The following is an 18,239-nucleotide window of genomic DNA, read 5'->3' as shown; positions in this document are numbered from 1 at the left end:
ATGCACATTAATATCACTTTTTTATAATTACTGAAGATGAGGCTTTGTTCTGGGTTTACGTGGCTATGAAAAGCTTGAGAGGATTACCTTTCTTTTCCTTTTCCAGCCTTAGTTTCCATAGTGTTTTTTTTTGTTTGTTTGTTTATGATAGATCAGTAGAAAATGGCCTTGCAAAGCTTCCTTTGCTCTTATGGCAAATCATGGTATGTTAGACAAGGAAGCCATATGCTTGCTAGGCCAAATAATTTGAATTGTCAGCACTATAGAGAGAAGCTGGATAGCTGTTTGAAGCCATTAACTATAACAGTTAAGAAAAATAATAATAATTTTTGAAAATTTTTAGTCAGCAAAGTTCTTTATCATTTGAATTCCCCACAGATGCAGGCTCCATTACATGCCTTTTCCATCTTTCGTTCATTGTACAGATAATAATTTACTATATTATCAGGTGACTGGAAGTAAATACTTTTCTTTTTGTTTTGAATGTTGCTGTCAGGATTGAGTATGAGACCTGGCTAGGAACAAATTTGATTTTAACTAGCTTTATCACAGAATCACAGAATCACAGAATTTCTAGGTTGGAAGAGACCTCAAGATCATCGAGTCCAACCTCTGATCGAGGAAGACAATAGTTGTAGGTAAAGGGGCCTCAGTCCCAGATGTTCTTTGTGAAACAGAAATCTTTAATGCTGAAGAAAAATAAATAAATAAATAAATAAATAAATGAAGAAAGCTACTTTGAGCCTCAAATCTATTTGAGGGTCCAGCTCGTTACGTGGCCTCTCCAAGATTAAGTCACCTCTACTTACCATCACTCTTTACAGATGCTTATCTCATCTGCTTTTAAACAGCTCTTGCCAGACGAATTCTACAGTTGTCTCAGTTATTTCAGTGTTTGCTATTAACTACTAGCAGTTTTTCCTCTCTATTTCTGACCCAGGCACGTTAATCCTGCTAAAAGCATTTAATTGGTACTTCTGCAAGTTCCTAGGGAAAGTTGAAGAAAAAGGTTTTAATGCCAGAACAAGACAGATCTGCCTAATGGTCAGTTTTGAAAGCACACTTTTTTTGAGATTTTGTGTTGCATTCATCTTCATTTAGGAAGCCCATCTCCCAGATGCTGTAAAATAAATGGGTCTGGAAACAGTCGTGCTTTCTTCTCTGATTACATCTTACAGAATCAATCTCTAGCTTTATTTTTAATGTGGCAGGCAATTTAATAAGTTATTTGAAAACAACATATTGATCAATCTACTATTTCCCCAACATCTTTTGTGTTTTTCAGGGACTTCAGTTGTTGAATTGCAGAACCAGAGATCTAATCCTGTCTTTACAAAAGGAATGCTAAAATTCCACCTGGCTTCAAGCACTGGCATTCGGGCCAGGACTAAAAATTTAGAACTTGTCTCCATCAGCATCTCAAAGAATCAGACTAGTTTTAGTTATCGGAACATCAGCTCACATGCCTGACTTTGGGCAGTGCAATTCTAAAGTTGTGAACATAGGTTTCTCTTTAAAAAAAAAAAAACACACAGGTTTGTTGGCAGAGCTTCCAAGTTAGGATCAGGATTTGTTTCCTGTTCTGAAAAACATGGGAACATAACAACATAAAACCCTATCCAAGCCATGGTAGGACCTGCAGACAAATTACTGAGGATAACAAGCTGTGTTGATTATGAATGCCAGCAGTAGCTGTTCTCATGTATGCTTTTACTCCAAAGTAAATGATAGATAGTTAGAGGTGCCTTAGAGTTCAGTGAAGGGAGTGGGTAGACTTCTAGACATCTTTTTCAGGTCAAAGTGGGGAAAAAAAGTAGTCACAGAAAAGAAAATGACATTTAGAACATCATCCCCGGATTTACACGTCACTTGTTTGTGCCTTCATGTCCAAAAGCCCTAATTTCATTGCACCAACTGAAAATTGCTTTCACATGGAGAATGAGGTCTGTTTAGCTCATCTATTGATAAAACGTTGTTGGGGGTAGGTCTGATCTGTATTTCTTGGAAAACTCTTTCACTGAGCAATGCCAAAACTCATTTTTTTTCCACACACAGTCCCTTTTTTTCAAACCACGTGTTCATGTGGCTCAGTACAAAATGCCATGTTTTCCTCTTTAGCAAAAAGCGTTGAAGAAAAATATGTTAAATATCATAGGTCTACAAGATATTAAAGCATCTTTGAGTCAAAGCACAGAGCTGACACGCATATACACAGAGAATAAACATCTTTCCAGCAAAACTTTATGCTGAGAAAAAAGAGAAGGCATATCTGAGAAAAAAAAAAAAAAAAAAAAAAAATCATTGATTTGACAGTGAAAAGTTCAGGAAATTTCTCTTATGGGTGTGTTGAACTATCTCCAGTAGTGCATAAACATCAAAAAGGGTTTCTGCAGAAGGAGATAATATTGAAAACAAGGTTTAAACAGAGTGTATTAAAATTTTGAATGTTCTCTCTCTTCCCAAATACCTGGCAGTTTATAGAGCTATTCTTGCCAAAAGGTTTTGATTTTCATCTCCAAATAAAACTGGCAGCTGCTTAGTCTATTAGTGCTAGTCTTGCAAGAATTCTTTTGATAACCAGTAGATCTCTGGTCATGCAAACACTCTATTTAAGACAGTCAAGAATAAAAGGAGTGAAATGTTACATGAATTATTCTTCTTTTCAAGTTAACTTTTCATTTTCTGAAGGAGATCTAAAAAATAGTTGTCTATTCTTGCTGGCATCTGTGTATATTTTTTATTAAATAAATTTGGGCTCATTCTCTTTGAACATCCAGCTAAAGAACAAAAATTTTGAAAATCTAATCCCTCTTTTAAAATCAGAAACCTTTAAGTTACAATCCCATTTTAAACATTCCTCCGGTTTTCTGAGGAAGATCTTAGAGTCTCTAAATTATTATATCCATCTCTGAAATGGGATTAATACTACACTTAGCTCACAGAGGTGCTGTGGGGTTCAGTGAGCTAGCAGCATACTAAAACACTTCTCCCTGTCTGCTCCTCCTCCTTAACACGTTAGACTAGTGGACAAGCTTCTTTCTCTCACATCAGCAGAGTAAATTCTTTTACCTCCAGTGACATATAGCAGATACCAGGGAATACTCTTCAATGGCTAAATGGGTCATTGAATGACTCTTTTGTTGTGTGTTTTTTTTTTGTTTGTTTGTTTGTTTGTTTGTTTGTTTTTTGTAACAGTCACAGAGCTCCTTTCTGCCGTTTGAATATTTTGTCTCCTCAGATAACACTAGTCTTTTAAGATGCATTTAGCACTGTATATTTGTTCCTGTTACTCGGATGTGTGGAGGCTAATGAGATTTCTAACATGTATCTGTTTTATAATGCCTCCTTGGCTTTCAAGCCTCTTTACAAGCTTTACTGTTGTTTTTTTGTTTGTTTTGTTTTGTTTTTCCTTACAGAAATGCACTGAGCTAAGTATTACTACTGTCTTATTTCTAGCCACCAGTACTGTGTGTGTATATATATATATATATATATATATACACTCAATAGTGAGTATTCAGCAGATCTTGCTAGTTGGGCTCTTCTACTGTTGTCATTATTCTCAGGTGAAACTTATGAAAATAAAAAAAAAAAAAGAAAGAAAGAAAGACTTGTTCGGACATACACTATACCTACAGCAAGGGGGAGATGCAATTAAATTAGGATGCTATGGGGAAGCATCTTCAAATACATTCAGCATTGGCCTGATTCATATCTGATTTAAGATGATGGCTGTTCTATCACTGATTGGAGGATGGACTAAATTTCATGCAACTGCTTTTGAAAATGTTATCTTTGAAAGAGGAAGGGGCTGATCTTTTCATTATATCTCTGATTATATCATCAGAGAAATGCATACATGTACAATTCATAAGCAATGCCCAGAGGAATCACTGAATGACACTGAAAGAGAGCTTTAGGGCAGAGTCATAGATTTGTTTGTCTAGATTCCTTTAAATTGTTGAGTCTCCTGCTCTATGGTAAAATAAATAATATAGCCTTCAAAGCTATTGAAATGATACACTGTGGAATTTTGTCCTTGAATACCGTCCTGTGTACTTAACCTGCTGTTACTTATTATCAGACTGAGCAACCACTTCCCACACACAATCAAAAGTATGGGTTCTTGTATAGTAAATTAAAAGCTCTCTTTGGTTCACCTTTGTCTCTTTCAGCCTCTGCTGGGTGTGTGGAGGTTGTTTCCTTTGTTAAATATTTGTACTGTTGTGGGTGGTTTTTTTTTTTTTTCTTTTTAAATTGATGATTGGTTGGACAGTTTGAAACTTCAGGATAAAGGAGTTGCACTGCCACTGGAAATAATGAAACATGTTGTCATGGAGGTCAAATAAAATACACTGCAGTAAGTTTCAAAATCACTTGCAAGAGCTTTTATAGCACCTCATAGACATGATCTTCTTTTCTTCTCTTCCATACCAGCCTACTTCTTCTATAAGGCCTTTTGTCTTGAGCTTCTCTGATTCTTCAGTTATTGTTAATGTAAATACTACATTGTTAATGCTCCACTTAGGTCAAGTAACTTCTTGTAAGCCTTATTTCCCAAACATGCACACAATTTTATGCACTCTGTGCGTCACAAGCACCCCCAGTTATTATTCTGTTCAGCTGAATCACTTAAGCATGTTTTCAGTAGCTCCTACATTTTTTCTTTTAGTGAACTTTTTCTGCTTTCATCCATTTTCATGCTTTCAAGACAGTTGCTATCAGTTGGCCAGCCTGAAGACACGATGAAATAATTACTCATATGTAAAATGTACAGTCATGGTTCTTATTTAACTCTGCTTTTGAGTAAAACATAATCGTGGTCACGCTAGATATGGAAATATTTCTATAATCTGTGTTCTGCGGTCTCATTCTTCCACACTTCAATACGTGACTTCTTTCTGCTTACAAAGCAGGTGCATTTTTTATTAGTTAAGCAAATTAGTTGACGCTATGATACATGCTATCTTTGCTGTTTCATGACTGCTCTTAAAATGAGTTGGATTACTCTGACTATTGGAAAAAAAAAATAATGCAGAAAGTGAATGGTTTTGATTGACAGTATGAAAGTAAATGCTGAATTTACATGCCTTATGTCAAGAAAGATTTGCATACTTAGTTTTCTCTCTAACAAAGGAATCCATCACTATCTTGATTTTAATAGACATTCCTAATATTTAATATATGACTGAATGACAATCCAAATACATAATGTCTGTAGCATGAGCATTCTTTGAATTTTCAGGTTTAATATGATAACCCTTTATGTGTTTCTTAAATTTTAAATGTAACAATGTGTGATTTTCTGAATGCTTGGGTTTTGGACTGTCACTTTTACTGTACAGTTTTAGAGGCATCTACATACATAATGTATTTTAAAAGAAGAAAAAACAGTCCTATAAAAAGATGGCACATTTTCAAAGGAATAAGTTAATATAAATTATAGAGCTTCTTCTGTTTAACATGTTTTATGTTACACTATTTTGTCATAACATTTACTGTAGCAGTCATTTTCTCTTCTGTGACTGTACTTTAAATCAGAGGCATTTCATTAGAAAGACTGAGGTGGTGGCAGGCCCATCTTCACAGAATTTGTCAGTTTTAAAAGCAAGGCCTAGGGTTTTCTGTATTCTTGCTTTCTAGGTCTGAAAGTGATTTTTATTAGTGTTTGATAGGGAAAAAACATATTCAGTTTTAGTACTCCCTGAAGCCAGCTGCATGAATCCAGTCCAAGCTGCTTGTCCAAGCATGTGGCTTGGAGTGCCTGGTCTTTGCTGGTGACCCTGACTCCTCTGTGATATTCCATGGGGTTTATCAGGATAGCACACCCAGTTATATGTCCACCTTGAAACTGTTCCATCTTAATACTGCACAACAGATGTTTCTCCTGAGAGGAGGATGGGTTTTGCATTTGGCATAATTTCACTGTGCTTAGCTCTAGACTACTCTCCTGGATTTCAAAAACCCTAAAGGACCAGAGCCTGGAGGCCAGGTGGACTCTGCCTTGGGTTTCAGGTAGCACTGGATGCCTGTCAGGGACAGGTGAGTCGAGCCCTCAGTCAAAGCACAGCTACGGCAGTGTCCTACTTCTAGGCTTCAGCCTCAAGTTCTGCCAGTGCTGCTGAGGATGGGAGCGTAGGGATCTGGGAGAAGCTGCCTCCTTAAAAAGACTCTCTAGGGAGAAGGAGAGGTGGGAGTTGTTGACTGTACTGCAAAGCTTCCAGGTAGTGGTGTGCGAGGTGTGAGCAATTCACAGTTCAGCATTTCCTTGATCCTCATCAACTGCCAGTACATTTTTGAAAGTTGCCACACACAAAAAAGCTGTGATTCTATGAGAGTGTATATTAGCACTACAGCTGTGTGACTGCAAAAAGGGGAAAACAGACTGTACTTATGCACATAAAACCAGCTTTTGAGCTTTGCTGACATTCTGGATATCTATTTGCCAGTTTCTTCATGACCATTTAGATGAGGAGCATTTTAATTAAAAAAGTGTTAAAGAAAAGCAAATATGAATGCTAGTCTGGTTAAATATCCATAAATATTCACACCTAAAGTCATTTTGAAAAATGATTGTCTGATTTACACCATGGACTTGTTTACAAATGTAAAGTAGATTTTAAAACATAAAATATTAAAGCAGGGAGCACAGACACTATCACATGTAAGATATTAATGGTACAAGTAAGTATGAACTGCAAAGCTCCTATTTACCCTGTGCTGCCAATATATATGCAAACATTACTACATTAATATTAGCAAGCTAACACTTTGCAATAGTGAACAAAGTTGTATTTGCATGTGCTATGTAATTGTCTAAGTCCATCCATCAAAACTTTTGCTGAAAATTGTCTGACTTTCTATCTTTCCATCACCAGGTCTGTAGAACAAATCACGCTGATTCTAGCACTTACATTTGCAGTGTTTCATCTCCTTATTTGAAGAATCAATAACATCAAGAATAAACACCAGTGATTCAAAGTTACTGCACTTCCATGGGTTAAATACTGTGTTCAGACTGGGAATGGTGTAGGTTTTGTTGTTGTTGTTGTTGTTTGTTTGTTTGTTTGTTTGTTTTTTCCTTCTATTGCAAATCAGTGCTCTGTACAGGTTCTGTTTTGCCATCTTTGCCACAGCTCAGTCACACATAAATCACAGTGGGCTTGAGGTTTCAAAGGAGGAGCTGGGTGTTGGTATAGTTTGTTTTTCTTCCATTCCTCCTCATCTCTACTGGCTGGCAAACTACCTGATACAAGTTGGTTTGGGAGAGTAAAAAGGTCCGGATGGCTCACTCAGAGACAAGCAAGAAACCCCATTAAGCCGTACAGGATTTGATCTTTTTCACAGTGTCAGTCATATCTACTGTCTGCTTCCCAGAAGTGCAAAAAATTTTGTCATTGCATTTCTGGGCGATTTTTACTCCTAATTTCACCAAAGCAATAGGGTAAGATAGCTGGAAAATCCTGACTGCATGCAATGCTTTACAAATATGTTAATGCTGAAGGATGACACATAAACTAAAAGCTGGCTGGTCAGTGGGAATATCCACGTGTTCATTTTAGGACCATTCAGCTTCATGATTTCATCAGTGAAAGTGAGCAGGGACAGAAACCACGTTGGTAACATTTCTGTAGCTAGGAGAGAGGTTGTTCTTTATGGGCACAAAACCATCCTAAGGAAGGATACCTTTCAGGATTCAGCACAGCAGAGATAAATTAGCACCAGAAGGTTGCTTCGTTTTGCCGGGAAATAGAAAAATCAATCCTTTTGCTAGCTCAATGGGAGGTTATCAGCCTACACGGTCTGGGGTGGCAGCTTAGCTGCTGCCTGATGTTCCAGATGTGCTCGAGGTGCATGATCGCCATCTAGTGGATATTATAACACGACGAAAACGAGCGTGTTCCTATCTGGACACGGGCGTTTCACGGGTGAAAACATGTAGTATTGTAAGCTTTTAATAAAAAGTATGCATTTTTACTTGCCTACAGATTCCTCATTAAAAAGAAAAAAATACAAAATAAAACCTTTACCATTTTTTTTTTCAAAACTGAACTGTTCTTGCATCTGTCTTAAAGGAATGGTGAATGTTTTATATCCTTTTGTTTTTCCTAACCATGCAATATAGGAGTCTCCTGCTAGAGGCTACCCAGACCACTAGAGGTTTGTCTCACGGAAGTTCACCCAGTTGGTGCGGGTGGCCTCCCCTGTACACTTTCTTTCTCAGCAGCTTCACAGCAAGGCACAGCAGAACTGAGAAAACCCTGATGTAGTGATCCAACACAGCCAGTAAACATAGAATACATACGCAGAAAATGCTGGAGCTAGTGGTGTTCCATATATTAGGCTTTGTTTTTGTTTTCCACCTGGAGTGGCTACAAATGCCATAGGGCATAGGTATTAATAAAGGACTACATCTTGACACAGTTTATCTCTTCCCTTATAACATGAAGTTTTGAATCTTGAAACAAGAACATAGCATAGAGTTAGGAGGAAAGTGTTGTGTTTCAGATCTGTTAAATTTTGCATATGACGTTTTAGTTCGGCTCCTTTAATTCTGTAGTCTCGAAGTGACAGCCTTAGTGCACTCCCTTTTTGCTGATATCCATGCACAGGATGAGCTGATTATAGCAAGATCTGATGTCACAGATTGTGGTGGTGTCACAGAGGCTCAAAAGGGAGTAGGAAAACCTGTATTTTTGTAAAATATATATAAGTGTAAAATATACTGTATAGAATAGAATCCCTGCGTAATGATGCTATTGTTCTCTTCTGTCAAGTTTTGTTTTTTTTTTTTCCATAAATAACTTTTCCTTAGGTATTTGAAAATCATCAACCATGTGCACTTGTAATTTTAATTCTTTTTTTTTTTTTTTTTTTTTTTTCTCCCCAGTACACTATTCATCTGCGTAGCATGGAAGAGCCAGGCAACTTTGCACTCTGTTAGGCATGAAAACCAGTAGAATTTTCTTCAATTATAATAATTTGTAGTCATTATAATCATTTGTCCTTTGGGTGGTAAAGCAACAATTCTTTCTCCATGCCCCTTCAGGCTAATGCTCCCAGCTGGTAGATTTGAAAGAAACATATGTATGAAGAAGGCATAAGCTCCCTACATTTCAGTGCTGAATGCTTATATACCTAAATGAGCATAACTAGTAGTGATACAGTTTTTCCTCCTGATTACTGTCTTTCTTCTTTAAGTTATGAAACAAATGAAAACTTTGCACAAGTTGAGCAAGATTCTTTTTTTTTTTTTTTTCCCCATACTTCATTAAATCTTTCATTTTCTGGACCTTTTCTTTTCTTTTTGATAATAACCATGTGCAGTTGTAGAACATTTCCCAAGGTAGACATATGTATTGGTTGTATAAAAGCAGTCTTTTGAGTCTGACACAGATTGTGATATTGATGTATTTATTTGGATCCGTGTATTGAGAAATGTTTTCCTTCCTTGTTTTGATGAACCATCCAACTTGGTTAAAGGAAGTATTTTATTGTAACGTAAAAATGTGGAATGTATTGGATGAGTTCAAACAAAATCACTAAACCAGAAATTTCCAAGCATATTCCTTTATTTCACCTCTGTTCTCATCAGAAAGTTCCTCATAAATGACTTTAATCTTTCTTGCCACCAAGTTTTAGCCATCTACTGAGACACACAATAGGAAAATTATCCTAAATATTTTGTCAATATTTTTGTTTACTAATATTTAACAATATTGTAGATGCAGCTGTTGAATTCCTAGTCCCAAATTTGGTGTTACCCATGCCTGCATGCCTTAACTGTGCCATTACAGTCTTGTGTTTAACCATCTTTAGAGGGTGATATTGGTGGTAGAGGGATGGTTGGACCAGATGATCTTGGAGGTCTTTTCCAACCTTAACGTTTCTCTGATTTTGTGATCTTTATGGCGCAAAGCATTTTAATGACTGAAATGTCTCACTGACACCTATAGTTAGATTAGATTAATCTTGATTAAATGTCTAGAACGTTGACAAGGGATGGCCATATTTTACAGTAAATGGGGCCTGTTGTGTATTCAAATGGCTAGGCTCTGCAGGTTTTCCAAGCCCTGATGCCCATATTCCTTCTTGACTTGCACAACTACACGAAGTCCTCCATTCTCATGTGCCTTAACCATGGGACTTCTAGCACTATGTGGTCAGGGCTTAAGCCCTCTGAACTAGTAGAGGAAGACATTGTGTCACTGATGGACAGAATACTGACAAATACTGACAAATACTGACAAATACTGACACCTACGGAAACGGAGAATTTTGCTGTTTGATCTGAGGCATAAGTTAAGTTTCACAAATGGCTGCATTGCCACCTCAGGTTGTTTTGTGATGTATCCTACTGTCACTTAAAACTCATAGTGAGAAGAACAGAGCTGCCACGAAAGGAGAATCTTTTCAATAGCTTATGCATTTGCTTTGGGAGAAGAAGTCTAGAGACTCACAAAGAACAGAGTTTGTTGCTGACTGTCTTTAAATGGATGTAACTTTTAGAAGAGCAAAGAACATGCAGTAATGAAGTTGTTAACCAAGGGAAAAAAACAAACAAACAAACAAAAAAACACTTTTGAAAGCAAAATATTTCATTGTTTTGGATCCCTTACTGTCATGCCTTTATTCTACATCCAGATGAAACAGCATTTTTAGAGGTAATTAGCAGCATGATTCTTGGCATTGATTGTGAAAGCAATGTTTCTTTCTAGTCACACACATTAAGTAAGAATGTGTCTTCTTAGGGGCAATTGCATTATAATGGTTAAAGGAAGTGTTTTATTCCACATACAAATATGTGGAAGGATTGCCTTAAGAACACCTGTACCAGGTACATACAAGGTATGCTATTACTCTAATGTCATATATAAACACATCATTTCAAATGGGTTAATTTTGCATTTTTGTCCATTCACTGTGTTGCCTTACTGTGGCAGATGGCCCAGTGTGTGTGTTATAAATACTTTGCATGACATCCCCGCTATTTTACTAATCTTCACTGTGACTTTCCCATTGGTAATGACTAATTACAGTTTCCTAGCCAGCAACTTTTAATAGATTTCTTTTTTTTTTCTTAATCTCTGCCTGTCCTTAACAGCACTGTTTTGTTCAATAATTTAATCAGTTCAGCAACAGTATAATATTAGATAATTGAACCATTACTTTCTGAATTTTTGAAATGCAAAATACCCATGAAGTGATCACTGATGAATATTTCAGTATTGATAGAGACCATACTCTTTTCTGAAGAATCTGGAATAGTTTTGCTATATATGCTTGATTGCTTTTTCTTTCCTCTTCATTTTTTTTTTATTTTTTTTTATTATTATTTATTTCTGTCCATTGGTCCTGAGAAGCACATGCAATAAATAGGAAGGAATTCAATAACCAAAGGAATTAATAGATTGGATTAACATTTTTGCCTACCCACTGTGACTATATCAACCACTCTACACCTATAGATCAAACTAGCAAGTGTTTACAAAGAGATTCCATTCAGCCTTGTCTCCTCTTTTCGGTTAAGATCCATCCATAAAGGAGAATCCCTAAGGGAAAAATACTTCCAGGTTCGTCCCACCTGTGTGTGGGATCCACATCAATATGTGGATGGTACAAATGTAGAGGGATCGAGAAGTCAGCTGGTTCCTGCTCAATATCTCCATGTCGCTAGCAGCTGCTGTGTTTTGCTAAGGGCAGCACTCCTCAAGCTGTTCTTCTCTCTTTTATGAAGGATTGTTCATGAAATGAAGCATGGAGCAGAGTTAAAAGGTGACTGTAGGACAATTCTGCAATTTCACAGCAGTTTGTGAGATTTCACAGTTTAATTTCACAGTTTAATTTTGTTCCTTCTCAGGGTAAAACCAAGAGATTTAAAATGTACGTAAATGGAATAGAGCTAAAAATCCAGTTTTGGATTAAGACCTGATTGTTTCCGACCTGATTGTTTCCATGTGGGACACTGGATTACTGCCGTTCACATCGCGTGTCTACCTAAAATTGAAGGAGATTTCATGCCAGAACTCTGCAGTTGGAGAGAAATTGTGCCTTTAACTCCATTCTGTGCCAGTCATATTGAATAAAAACTCTTGTTCCTGGAAGAGTCTCCTGCTTTTAAAAGACCTCCACAGAATCAGATACAGCTCTGACAAGCATTGTGGCTTTGGAAAACACTAATTTTGATGACATTTCATTCAAATGGTGAATGCTTTGGCCTGCCCCACTCCTGTCTCATTCTCTCCTTTCACCTCTGCTCCACCATATACATGCTGTTCTCAGGATGTGCACAAGACAAGACCTGCCTGAAATGTTGAGGAGTAGGAGTACAAGATGAGCATGAGTGCTGTGATGAGGACAGGTATGAGAGGAGGAAATGCTCAGATGGGTCAGATAGTGTGCGAAGCATAATCAAATTGGTACTCAACATGGAAACGATGCAACTCTTTAGGAATAGATATATCATATGAGAAACCAGGGTGAAGGAAATTTGGTCTAGCTGTAAAGGAAGGAAAGGATGCTTGTCTGCTCGAGGCACTAGATGTTAGCATCAAGTTAGAAAGTCACTGCTGTATTGTTTCTGTGCCAGTAGGGTAAATCAAGACTAGAAATTTTCATTCCTAATCTTTTCCCTTCAAAATAATTACCGTATCACATAGACTTTTTCTTTTAAGCAGTCTCCTCTTTCTTTTGCCTTAGCTTGCTTGTTTCCTTTACCTGTCAAAGAATACTTCTCATTTCTGCAGAGGTCCATGCTGGAGCTCTCCAGTAATTCCACAAAGAGCTCTGAAAACAAAGAAGGTGCATTCTCCCCTATCTTGCCTGGCACAGGAAGAATCAGTGTTGTATAGACAGACATCCATTGGCAAGATCTATTTAAATGCAGGTCATGTATTTGGTCCAATTTAGGTCTAACCATGATTCTCTGTAACACTAGCTACATTATTTATTTACTTGTCTTTATTTATTATTACGCATTTATTTCCAGGACTACATAGTGAGAGGAAGGAAATCAATTATATATAACAGTTGTGCAAACAGTCCAATTTTCTGTACTTAAAGAGGACCAAACTCTTTCTCATTGTAACTCATGACAAATTTATCATTGAATTTTGGAGACACTCACTTTAGAGTGTATTAGCAGATTTAGCACTTTCCAATTACTGAGACTTTTTAAGTATCTCTGTTTTCAGTAAAGCGAAGCTGATCTATCATCTCTTACTGGCTTCACATAGGGAAAAATTAATAGGTAAGAAAAGTGATCTCCAACAAGTGTTTTCAATCATATCAGAATATTATTTCTTATAAAAAAAAAGCTATGAAAATCTCTACTCTCCATTTATTTCTGCATATTTCCCTAATTTCTATCTTTTATAGACTAATATAGACTAATGTAATAGACTTATTATTCTGTTCCTTTTAGGTGGCAGAAACAGAGAGGAGGATGAGCAGTATGTGGCTTTTCTTTATTTTATTTTATTTTTATGTATTTGAGATTTTGAGACCTACCCCTTCTCAAACCTTTTGTGTCTTATAGACTTGCCAATAGCTAACTGATGGAAGGGATGAAATCAAAATCAGAAGTGCTTAAATTTAGCTGTTGTGTAAAAAATGTTGTCAACTTAGATGGGAGTTGCGTTGTGGCTGCCAACAAATTGCAGCCTCTAGTCTCTGCAACCCCAAAGCATAAAAAATAAACAGATACTTCATTTTCATCAATCCAGCATCCATTTCTATAGAATAAAGGGCTGAAGGTCTGATGTTGTCTACGTAGTCTTTGGAATAATAAAACAAGGAGACCAGATGCATTATCCCCTGGTGGCAAGCGTAGCTGTGTGTGAGTGCTGCCAGCTGAGTGCATGTCCAAGCGTGCTGCAGTTAAGACTCACCATTCGGTTTGCACACCCTGGTGCCCATACCAAAAGGCCATCTAAGTCTGAGCAGCCCAGCTCCCTTTGAGTGGAGAAAATTTCTCTTTGCGTTGTTACTGTGAATCGGGGCACAGGCACAAGCATTTTAGCATCCCATCCAATACAGGTAACTAGCTCTTATTTTGCTAAGCATAATGTTTGTTGAGCCAAATTACAGCTAGTGGTGGAACTGAGAGAGACGTGCATCACTCAGCATACTTAAACCTGCTCTATAGTCTGCCCTGCACTTTGCAGAGTATCTGTACAGACCTTACAGTGGTTTCCACACACATAAACCCCTCATAACTTTTCTTCCCCCTTTCCAGAATGTTATAGTAAGATCAACTTAAAAATACTTTAACAGCTTTTAACACAGAACATCTATGTTAATGCAACTGTCATGGCTACCTGCCCAAGCTTCAACATCATTCAGTAGCTTCTTGCAGACACTTAATGGCACTGACTAGTATCAAGCACCATTTTGGTGTATTGCTGCTTGTTCAATCTTGCTTGTATTAATAGTGATTCCTTTCACCTACTGAATGTTGATCCTGATAGTTTTAATTAAATCTGCCTTTTCTCACAGGTGCTGCTGAAATCACAAGAGGGGAGAAATTCTACCTTTGGAGACATTTGCATAGTCCCAATGAACCCATCTAAGGGATTATGTATGTGTGTCCAGGGAGAGAATGGAGTCTGGTCTGATATAAAATCAATTCATATTCAATTGCAGAAAGAAGAAACATAGAAATGCACCTGAAATCTTCTCTTTGAAGCGGGGAGAGGAGGGCTGATATCCTTCCGAGAAAAGAAAAATAGATAAAAGATGATTGTTTTTTAATATTGAAAAAGTTCAAGGGGCTTAATGGCAAACATTTTCATTTTTCCTTAGGCACAAGCATATTTACTGTTTATGAAGCTGCTTCTCAGGAAGGCTGGGTGTTCCTTATGTATCGAGCAATCGACAGCTTTCCCCGATGGCGTTCATATTTCTATTTCATCACCTTAATTTTTTTTCTGGCCTGGCTTGTGAAGGTACTGAAAAATTTCTTCTTTTAAAACTATCTGAAAAGCAGATCTGAATGAATTTCTTCTCTTTTCTGCTTGCCAAGCTTTAAGTCAGCCATTCTTTCTTTTCCTTTTTATAGAATGTTTTCATCGCAGTTATCATTGAAACATTTGCAGAAATTAGAGTGCAGTTTCAGCAGATGTGGGGATCCAGAAGCAGTACCACTTCAACTGCCACCACCCAGGTGAAGTACCCAAATACTGAGCTTCTTTGGGAGCTTGATTGGTTTTAGTTTAGGAATTAATAATAAGCCAAAAATTCCTGTGAATTATTGTTTCATCCCACTAGGTTCAATTTTACTTCACTTTACCTGTTAACACTTATATTTTAAAGTTGATATATGTATTTTCATATAAAATTCTGTTCTGGGGGATTTTATCCTACTAGACTTAAAAAAAAACAAACAAACAAAAAAAAAGAAAACAAGAATGGTAAAGACTTTAAAGTGGTTCTCTGGGTGTCTGGGTATGAGATGGAAGAGTTTCTATTTTCTTTTAATTAAGATAAAGTTTTTTGTTGTTGTTGTTTTTCTTTTTCTTTTTTTTTTTTCCCTCATGTCATTGGAGGGTTTGGAATTAGGGTTGTTAGTGAATATCACTTTCTGTGCTAAAGAAAAAGAGCTGAAATCACAAACTGTATCTAGAAGAAGAGAGGTCAGAGTGTAGCTGAAGTGTCTGGGGAAGTGAGTCCTGGAACTGAGAAGATCATGTTGAGAGCAAAGAGGAATGAGGTGTTAAGGCAATGAAAGAGCAGTGCTGAGATTTGAGGTTGCCAACCTCAACCTGCATTTGAGAACCTGGTTATAAGATAATGGGTGGGAAGAAGCTATGACAGGAAGCTTGGATTGTGTACTGTGAAAGACCCACTACAAAAAAAAAAAAAAGGTGGGCTAACTTGTTGAGATGTTAACTCTCTCACTTATTATTCTGAAAATCATATTAGGTATCCTGAGTGTACAGGTGGTCAGGCTTTTCCAGGCAGGTGCAGTTTGCCATCTGTGAGGGACCAGTACAAACTACCTGCAAAAAGCCCTTAGGAAGCTAGATAGGTGATATACGAATGAGGAAAACTGTTATAACCACTGTAGCTAGAGATTATTTGTTTTCTTAAGCCAGGGGATTTAAGCACCTTCAAAAATATTTATTAAATATTTTCTGATATACCTTTGGATATTCTTGTAAACCTTGTGTAAATCTATTCCCTTTCTACTTGCTGCTACATTTTTGGCCTCAAATAGACTTTGTGGCAATCATTTCTACTCTACCTACTGCTTTTTCAAAGCAGGCTTGGTGATACCAACTTAATGCCACATAAAAAAAGGACTTTTCCACATCGTACATACTTTGCCCCAGGGATGTTATGTTTATGTCATGGGACAAATACCTCAATCATATAGGCTTAACCTACATACTCTGAATGAGGAGCTGGTCTATATATGGAAATTCAAGAAGCAGCCAATGCTAAAGAATTCCAAGAATAAGAGAAATTCCCATAATAATGTCATTATGCTGAACAATATGAACATGTTGAATATAAATAGAATCATGCAAAATAAAAATGGTATGTATGCTGGAGACAAGTAAATGGTTACTTTGCTTCTTGAGTCACTGGCTTAAAGAGACATAAAAGAGTCCAGCCTACTGAACTACAAAAAAAAAATAAAAAAAAAAATATCTTTTTCTGTATTAAGAAGGGCAGAAAATTTCTCACAGAATTTCTTGTTCAAAGCACCAGATGCAAGTTAAAAACCTTGATTATTTTGTGCATGAAATAACCTTTAGAAAGAGCAACAGGATCTTGTTTTCCCACTTCATAAATCATTGATCTAGTCCCAAAACTTAGTCCTATGGAAAAGGTCTGAGAGTCAAAGAAGGGGGCTCTAGAGAAGGATAGAAAAAAGGTTCTTGGAAAGCCCTCCAGCACTGCACACTAAAGCATGGTACAAAGAAGAATAACTCAGTGCTGATCTGAGTTAGCAACTCTTCCTAGTGCTATGTAAGGACTTAGCAGCATCACAACTATAGTTGTGTGACATTGCCCTCAGTTTAATGAGCACTTCTCTCTGAAGGGTTTTTAAGATTTAGCCTTGCTGTGGTGGCTGTGTTACTGTGTAGAAGTAACTTTTTTGGTGTTGGGTATCAGGAAAAAGGTGGGAGTAAGACGGGAACTTCTCCACACTTCATTACATAGTACATGCAGACTCTCAGGTGACATTTAAAAATGGTAGAGCTGTTCATTTTCTTTCAAGGACACCTTCAAGGACAGTGTTAATTACTTCCAGATATGATTTCTCACCCTTCCTTAAGCCCAGCAGTCTACATGTTTTATGTCCTAATTTCTGGAAGGAAAAACAAACAAACAAACAAACAACAGAATTAGTAAAATTTGAGTACCGCTGTGTTTATGAGATTTTTTTTCCATTTACATCATTTAGAGCTGGCATATCATTCAAATATTTACAGCAATTAAGAGCTTTGGATAACAGTACAGAAGAACTGAACAGCTACTGTTGATATGCATCAGTGCAAGAAAAGCAAAGTCTGATCCTTGGAGTAAAATAATTTTGGCAGTAAAAAAGATGAGGGTTGTCTCTTGTTTGCAAATGCACCATGAAACATACCTGTAGGTCACAATGTGTTTGTGTTTCCTTAGGATAAGTTTACTGAGCAAGAAATTTATTCTGAACAAGTACCACCATCTAATGATACTGATCAGAGTTGAATTGAATTAGTTTCTATGTTAGGACTAACAGAGACATTGTGTTTGATGTTATCTGTGTAAAATTCAGAATCTATTTATGTTGGGAAAAAGAGCACGTGTCTTTTCTTCTGCAGAAAAAAAAAAAATCTTTTCCCCTTTTATTTTAAATTAACTATGATCAAAATGTATGGAGGCCCATAAGGGGAATATATTAGACTTCAACAGTATTTATCAGTACAACATTTCTGACAACTATTTTCCTTTTCAAGATGTTTCATGAAGATGCTGCTGGAGGTTGGCAGCTTGTGGCTGTTGATGTGAATAAACCCCAGGGCAGAGCTCCTGCATGTCTACAGGTATGACATTGCTTTTTAATAAATCACTGTGTGTAACCAGCACCACTCAAATTTTGGCATAAGGAGACTGTGGTGAGAAATAGCAGCTACAATATTTATAGTCATAAATTGTTTTAAATCTATTGCTTTCAGCAGTGTAGGCTTGTTCTTCAAAATCACAGATTGGCAAAAAAAAGATGTACCACACCCAAAGTGAGAAGATTA

General features: G+C 36.9%; 1 protein-coding gene across 2 annotated transcripts in view; it reads left to right on the top strand.

The window, feature by feature from the left end:
* Nucleotides 1-18,239, top strand: part of NALCN (sodium leak channel, non-selective) — a gene marked incomplete at both ends in the record, with an annotated part of 218,699 nt that overhangs the window by 62,612 nt on the left and 137,848 nt on the right. The window contains 3 exons of one of the 2 annotated variants that reach the window (XM_084305463.1): nucleotides 14,803-14,945; nucleotides 15,059-15,163; nucleotides 17,949-18,035. In XM_084305463.1, coding sequence (XP_084161589.1) covers nucleotides 14,803-14,945; nucleotides 15,059-15,163; nucleotides 17,949-18,035 — 335 coding nt within the window. The remainder of the gene's footprint in view (nucleotides 1-14,802; nucleotides 14,946-15,058; nucleotides 15,164-17,948; nucleotides 18,036-18,239) is intronic. The other variant, XM_084305464.1, reaches the window with a different exon arrangement.

Source organism: Netta rufina (assembly GCF_964035555.1).
Source record: "Netta rufina genome assembly, chromosome: 1".
Classification (NCBI taxonomy): Eukaryota; Metazoa; Chordata; class Aves; order Anseriformes; family Anatidae; genus Netta; species Netta rufina.
This window is presented reverse-complemented; position numbering and strand designations above follow the sequence as displayed.